The sequence below is a fragment of the Schistosoma mansoni genome, chromosome W, assembly GCF_000237925.1.
Source record: "Schistosoma mansoni strain Puerto Rico chromosome W, complete genome".
Taxonomy (NCBI): domain Eukaryota; kingdom Metazoa; phylum Platyhelminthes; class Trematoda; order Strigeidida; family Schistosomatidae; genus Schistosoma; species Schistosoma mansoni.
This window is the reverse complement of record NC_031502.1, coordinates 8,611,096-8,618,969: the sequence shown is the minus strand read 5'-3', so window position 1 is coordinate 8,618,969 and position 7,874 is coordinate 8,611,096. Positions and strand designations below refer to the sequence as shown.

Genomic DNA, 7,874 nt, shown 5'->3' with positions numbered 1-7,874 from the left:
GAAACTCCCCGTCACTTTTAAAGAATCTTAACATCTGTAAATCGAATTCCATGTAGTTATCATGCTTTCTCGAATACTTGTCATTATAATGATGGTAGGAATAACCAAGCTACTCATACTTGTCATTCCTCGACCCCATCAAATTCTTTTCAACAATAACTCCGGTATTCAATATCTCACTGCAATGTATACCATTTACACTCCTTTTTCTGCTTAGTCTATTGACTTACTTTTATTGGCCTATTGTATGACTCCATTATTATTGAATGATGACGTTAATGAACACATCCCGCTTAATCTCGTACATGTTCGTAGACTTAATTTGCATCAGTGAATAACGGAATAAAGTGGGCCAAATACGAGAATGAGTTTTGGATACATATATCTCATTCATCTGTAAACGCAGACAGACAGTAAGAGAGAAACTGATCGAAGAAGGCAAACGTGGCAACTCAATTTAATGAAGCATGACTCAATATTTATCATCAGACAGAAAAACCGACTAAATGTATTTGACGAAGAGAGTAAGTGATAAACACATACTCATTCACTTAAGCCTGTTAACCCTTGTAGAATATAGGTCCCCAGTCAGGATAGTCTAACCAACTATGTCTCACGCTCTTCTTTCCAGTTGTTTCTGGTTGCTATTCATTCCTTTGATGTCTGCCTACAATTCCCGGAGCCATCTGTGCTCTCCTTCTTTCGCCTTCAGGATTCCAAGTTAAGGATCGCTTCGTAATGTGGTCTGGTGGTTTACGCAGTGTGTGACCTACCCACCTCCAGCGTCTACTCCTAAGTTCCTCTTCAACTGGAGGCTGATTTGTTCTCTGCCATAAAAGGTTCTCGTTGATGATGTCTGGTCAATGGATCTCGAGCATCTTGAGTACAAACTGTTCATAAATACATGTACCTTCTTGATGATGTTTGTAGTAGTTCTGCAAGTTTCAGCTCTGTACAATAGAACTGTCTTGAAGTTTGTATTAAAGAATCCGACTTTGATGTCGGCTGACAGTTGTTTGGAGTTTTAGATGTTCTTCAATTGTAGCAATCCTGCCCTTGTTTCGCCAATCCATGTCTTCACATCCGCACCACATCCTCCTTGTTTATCGACGACGCTGTCCAGATACGTAAACGTTTCAATCTCTTCCAGACCTTTTCATTCAAGCGTGATTTGGTAGATGCTCGTTGTGTTGCATTTCAGGACATTGCTTCCTCCTAGCGTACATTGAAGCCTACTGTTGCAGAGGCTGTTCCTACTCTGGCTGACTTCACTAGGATTTGTTGCTGTGTACAGGATAGAAGGGATAGGGTCACCCGCGAAGTTCAAATTGTTTAGCTGCATCCATGGTATACACTGCATTTCGTGCTTCCCCTGAGATGTGCAGGTCTTTATAATCCAGTCAGCCACTAAAAGAAAGTACGGGAGTAAGCAGACTTGTCTGACACCGGTGTTCGCCTGGAAGACCTTTGTGAGTTGGCCTACATGCACGACTTTACAGTGTAGTCTAGCGTAAGAATTCCGTCTGGTGATGATGACGTTCTTCCTAGGTACTCAACAGTATCGAAATCAGTTCTATAGGGTCTTCATATGCATGCTGTCAAATGCCTCCTCGTAGTCAGGGAAGTGGTTGTATAGTGACCAAATTCATTCAACTGACTACTCAACACCGATGCGTAGTGCCACGGTTTGGTCTGTACACAACCGATCCTTACAGAATTCAGCCTGTTCATTTCGAAGTTGGGTGTCTACCGAATCTTTCATTCGGTTCGACAATACTATTGAAAAGCTTTCCTGCTACTAATAGTGTGATGCCTCTGTAGTTCTCACAATTGCTGAGATCTCCTTTCTTAGCTATCTCGATGAGGTATTCTTCTTTCCAGTCTGTTGGTACTTGCTCTTGCTATCAAATCTTTCTGAAAAGAATGTGAAGCATCATTCCAGTTACTTCCATGTTTGATTTCAGTGTTTATGGTAGTATGCTGTCTGGTCCTGCTGCCTTATCACTCGTGATTTCTTTGATGGCCGTGATGACTTATTCGATTGTTGTTGGAGTAACATCTATGGGGATGTCTGTGTGTTGCCTCAATTTTGTGTGGGGCTTTTGTACTCAAGAGCTTTCCAAAGTGTTCTACACACGTGTGTCCGCCAATCTTGAATATCAGTGACTGGCATGCTACCTTGCTTTTTGACTGGTCGCTCTAGGTTACTATATTTCCTTGAAACTTTCTTCGTCGTACCATATAATCGTATGATATTGTCTTTGCTTGCAGCCTTTCCCACAGTCGTTGCTAGGTCTTTCACGTATTTCCATTTGCCGGCTCTAATGCGTCTTTTTACGCGTTTGTTTTCTTCTGTGTATTTGGCCTGTATCTTGGCTTCATCTGCTCTTATTCGGCTGTTGTTAATAACTGTCTTCTTGTTTTTTCTTTCTTAGATCATTCCCAGGATATCGATAGAGCTCCACTCTTTGTAATGGAGCTTCTTTCGGCCTAGCACTTCGTGTTACATTGTAGAGCTTCCTTGATCCCTTCCTAGTTGTTTTCGATACACGCATTCGCTCATATAATAATAATCAAGGTTATAAGCGAATATTGGACAAAGGAAAATGTATGTGTGGATAATGACACAAACAGAATAAATTAACTGGTCTATCCAATACTAAGAATAATCAAAGTAGTCGTGAAATGGTACTAAACGTGATATACTCCCTCTTCTAATGTGCAATATGATAGCTTGTATCAATATGTATTCTTTTGAGGTCCTTGTTTGTTTATCTATATGACCAAAAAAGGTAAGGTAACATTAAACTCTGCTGCACTTGACGAAAAATGGTTATGCTATCTCAACAATGTGGACCGTAGACTCAGATGATCACAAAATACAATATAAATAAATCTGTGCTGCACGTAAAGACACAAATTGAGTCATTATCTAAAACTTTATTGCTCACATTCACTTACATTCACCTGAATTGATTGACAAGGTCATGAGTATTCATTGATTGAGGTGGGTAGTTTTTCATTTTATCATTACTGGTACATTAGCTTGTCTCCTAAGTTATTCACCGCGTGTCAACGTGGCATGACAACTTGGACCGACATACATAAGTCCCAGGCTCGACCTTGACAATGACATGGCTGACTGACATTCACAGTATAATTACATTATCGTTTTTGATGTAAATAAGATAGGAACACATTTTCGCCTTATTCGCAAGAACTTACTGAAAATGTAATTCAAGAAATTATTTATAATGCCAGAATGTCGGTATTTAAAAGTTATTTATGCTTTAAAGAAGCGGTGTCTATGGTACTGTCGAAATTCATCTATTTTTGTTTTTCATAAAGATTTTCATCTAAAACCATTGGTTATAAATATTGACAGACGGAAACAAAGCGGGTAGGATACTTTAAAAACTTACTCAACCAAGAAGTGAATTCTTTTGATACTATATCAACATCTGCTATGAAAAACTCAAATAACCTAGCTGCTTCTATCTTCTGGGTCAGCCACGCTTCTATAGCTGGAAGCTCACTATCTGGATTGTTTAAGATTGCTGGGATACCATGACCTGCAAGTGATCCAGTACTGGCTTCTATAGTTAAACGCCAGACAATATGATCCAGGATATACGCTGGAGCTAGATGAGGAGAATTAACAACGTTGTAAGCACATTCAGGATGTTCGTGAACCCAGGGGCTATCATTTGATGTATGATTAAAAACTAAGTCCGTCATACTAAGTACTGCCCAATTATTTTCCAAATGTTTGACAAAGCATTCAATATCCGTCCAGTCTACCTTCTTCGTTGCTCCAGGTGGGGTAAAGCTAGGATTGACCGTGAGTTGATCTTTGAGAGAATAAGCAGAACGAGAATACCCAAGTTCCTGTAACGTAAAGAGGAATTCAGGACATTCACATACACTAAGTTAATAATCAAAAGGTCTTGTTTCATGTATTACCAATATATCAATGCCAAAGTCTAGACTTTCTGCTTTGATTTAAAAGATTCGATTAACCCCAACTTAATTAAACATGTTTTATTTACCAATATTTTTAGGCATTGTAACGAATACTTGCTTCCTGAAATTGACAGTTTGCAAGCAAAGTGGCTCTCTTTCCTGCCGAAGAAACAATCTCCCTAACCCACTGCATTGGTACTTGTCATTTACATACTAGTGGCTAGCTTGGGGAGTAAATTTATGGAGCTCTAGTGGGAAGCCGTGACTAGCGCGTTTTAACTCTCTTGAACGTGAGGAAGTTACCCACCAAAGACGATGGAAGATGGTCGTGCGATATTGCAGATTGATCGAAGCTACATTCGTACACCATTGGATATCGGTCCAGTAATCCAGAGGTTAAGTACCAGACGGAAGATCTCGAGTTTGACTTCCAATGACAAGAGTTGTAACTCTGCATTGCTGAGGAGTCCAATCCCAAGAGATAACAGCCTTTTAATCATTCCATTGTTTTTATGATTGCTTAACTTATATTAGTTTGTGCTCTCAATAAAATGCAGTTAAAACTGAAGACGTCTTATTAGCACATTTATTAAAAAGTCTGTGTAATACATTCTTAATACAAAATATATGGTGATAATATTTCGTCCTTAATTCATGATTATAAAACACTTTATTTATCTCGGCTGATTTCAAAACCCGTTTGGTTTGCTCTCTTAAAAATATACCGCTCAGCTTACCTTACACGACAGTATACAACTGGGAACAACAAAATGCAAACATCGAAACTCGACATTAAAATTAGACGTAAACCAAACAATCAAATGGAAAGCTACTAACTTGAAGAGGAGTAAAGTGAATCATATTATAACTACCATTCCTGACTGTATGAAGTCTTGACTCCCATTCAGGGAATATTCCAAGATTTTTAGACAAATAAGACTGAAGAACCACGCCACTTAAATCCCAATTTTTTCCACGGATATTTCCTGAGGACTCCGTGACAACTTGTTTACCAGTGAAATCTGGATCAACGATAATATATCCCGAACCAGCTATATTTTCTTTCATACATGTTGCGGTTGATGGAGGGCTAGGAGAAGATCCGTCTTTTGAAAAATAAAAGTGAAAAGATCCGCAGACACTTATTTTTTTTAACTCGAAAAAACTATCAAAACAATCCGATTGTTTGCCAGTAAGAGTTGGGTTATTCAAAGGCAGCTCCCGATATTGCAACCGCTGAAATGGAACGCCAGAATCGGGATAATTAATAAAAAACCGGATATTGCAACCAATCAGAGATACATCCAAAACGAAATGAACCACATCATCTATCCAGAATAAAAATTGTATGAATATTGGAATCACTTTTTTTAATCCTGAATAACTGGCCTTCCGTATTCATCTCATCATACAGCAAATACTGAAGTACTTCTTGTTTCATGCTTTGATAGCAGGAATATTGGGCGGCACTACAGATTCTGCCCCCGAATTTTGATAATACTGACCGACGATCAAGTGTTTGCTTTTTGCAACCTTGAGAGTTTGGAATTAACAGATCCAATAAAACAATCTAGTATGTTTAAGGCGAGCTCGTATAAATCGATTGAATTTTTTATCTTACGGTCTTTCTGTTCCGGTAAGTCCCCAGGTCTTTGATAATCTTCAGTGGACGGCAGTCTATCCTCTACAGTGCACAAATTCTAGTCAGTTTTAGTTATTTGTGTGTTTGTATATATTGTAATTTGAGCGAGCGTGTTTGTCTCGAAGCAAAAGGATTTGTGGAACCAGCATCCATCATATTAACAAGCAAGAATTTGATTAGTTTTAACGTGAAGAACAATGAAAGCAAAACTAGAGTACAGGGGAAAACGAGGTAGATAAAAGAAATTGGTCGATTAACAAGTAATACAGACAGTGTAAACAGATCGAAGTGTAAAAGATAAAGGTGACTATAACGGGAATAATAAGCAATTTAGGGGTAAGCTGATGATATGGGATACTGATAAGAGCAGATAACGAACAAGACGTGCATCGTGCACAATTGGTCCAAGAAGGAAATGGTAATTCATGAGCACGCGTTTGTAAAGTCTCTTCCTTAAGCAAGCTGTCCACCAAGGTACCGTGATCACTTAGACTGGGAGGATATTTAGGTACGATAAACCCTAGTAGGCAAATGTAGGGGTACGCCTTGGTTTTCAAGAGTCGCCTCGAGATACTTGGTGATGATGTTCTGGTGGGATATTCGTGCAGCAGTGACTTGGCTGTACGGCATTGTGAGTTGTATGGCATTATCATATCGCCTGTCATTCTCATACAGCTTAAATAAAATGATCTAGAGTACTAGGGTCTATCTCCGTAAGATTTGTCCACTAACCCCCATCACCTACTTAGTTTCCCACCACTGTACCTGGTCTGCTCTTTTGAGGAGAAGAGGTACAATAGTGTTGTGGACCTGCAAATGAGGTCTGGCGTACATTCAGGACAGTATCAGAAACAATTATTGGGGACGGTGTCAAGCCTCCTACGAGTAAAGTAAGGAGTAACATTTGCTTTTGCTCCATCCTCCATGAAACCCTCGAGGTTGGGACCTATGAGCTTAAGTTCACTCTTCTTACCTTTGTACTGAACATTCGGTTTTTGAAGCAGCTTAGAAGCCGCGATAGAAATGGGTAGGTGGAACTCTCTTTCGCAATCTCCACAGTAAAAAGCACATGTGGTGCTGTGTCAAATCTCTTTGTAAAGTCAAGAAATATCACATGGACTGGTATCTTTTAGTTCCTGCAGATTGTCCGGTTCTCATAATAGAAGAGGGTTGGATGTACCGAACATGGGTCCTCTGATTCTGTGTTGGTCCTCATGTAGGATGTTATTTTTACCTATTTACTACCTAACTCGTTCGTTGATCGGTCTGTGAATTAACTTCAACTGTATTAGGAGTAATTCAATTGGTCTGTAGCAGGTTGAATCTTCCCGGCTCCTTACGTAAAGACTGGAGAAAGAGTAGCCTGCTTACGTTCTTTTTAAAGTTGATATGACTCTAGTAAGTGCCTAAACATATGACATACCAGTGTACTGATAACTTTCAAACAGTGCTTCAGGACTACAGGGCGGATTTTTTAGCATCCTAATGACTTTTGATCGGCGCAAGGATTTTGTTTTTCATATTACCCGAGAGTTAAATAGATTCGTCTCGGGTCGTCATCTGGCACCAGAGTTGAGGAGTGTTCTACGCCCATACGTTCCTGCTTTGATCGATGGGCGAAGTTGGCATAAAAGATTTCTGTCATCTCTGTGTTGTTAAGATCTTCACGTTAGGGACGTTTGAGACTGCAGGCGCAGGGTTTAGAGGCTTCCACTTGGTCATGAACTTATTGAAATATTTCAGACTTGCTTGTATATGAGCTACGAGCGTGGTCTACAAGTACCTCTTATCAATCCGAACTTTAGATTTGCACCTTTTCGCCGGTGCTAATCGAGAGTTATGGTCAGAATCCTTTAGGGAAAACCCTCAGTTGTCCCAGACTCTCCATCTTGTCAGTAACATTCATGATGAGTCTTACGCAAGCCAGGTTTTTCTCCTCCCATGTGTTTTGCTCGAGGTACGCTGTGTAGAATAGCTTCCCTCTACACCGCTCTGTGGTCATTCTCTATTATTCTCGAACACTCTGATGGTAATGAGGCATGTTGACATTGCACCCTCTTACTCGCGTAGCCTGCCTCAGTGTAGCAAAGGTGAAGAGAATCTTTGAACCTCCGAAGTACCCGGCTCGTGACCACTTGAAATATGACCAGCTCATAGCTACTTTTCCCTACCGATGATTGGGCAAGGATATCTTCGACTGGGGAGTGGTCGTTTGTTATCTTTCCTCCCTTAGTCCGTCTAGAGACGTCACCAACATGTTAAGTCAATC

General features: G+C 40.0%; 1 protein-coding gene across 1 annotated transcript in view; it reads right to left on the bottom strand.

The window, feature by feature from the left end:
• The window catches only part of Smp_007650 (hypothetical protein), a gene marked incomplete at its 3' end in the record, with an annotated part of 8,563 nt that extends 3,114 nt beyond the window's left edge, over window positions 1-5,449 (bottom strand). Inside the window, exons 1-4 of the mRNA XM_018800132.1 lie at window positions 5,329-5,449; window positions 4,801-5,291; window positions 3,423-3,888; window positions 778-963 (exon numbers count right to left, since the gene is read on the bottom strand). Of these exons, the coding sequence (XP_018653976.1) occupies window positions 778-963; window positions 3,423-3,888; window positions 4,801-5,291; window positions 5,329-5,404 (1,219 nt within the window). The 5' untranslated portion in view covers window positions 5,405-5,449. The remainder of the gene's footprint in view (window positions 1-777; window positions 964-3,422; window positions 3,889-4,800; window positions 5,292-5,328) is intronic.
• Between the last annotated feature and the right edge of the window lie 2,425 nt (window positions 5,450-7,874).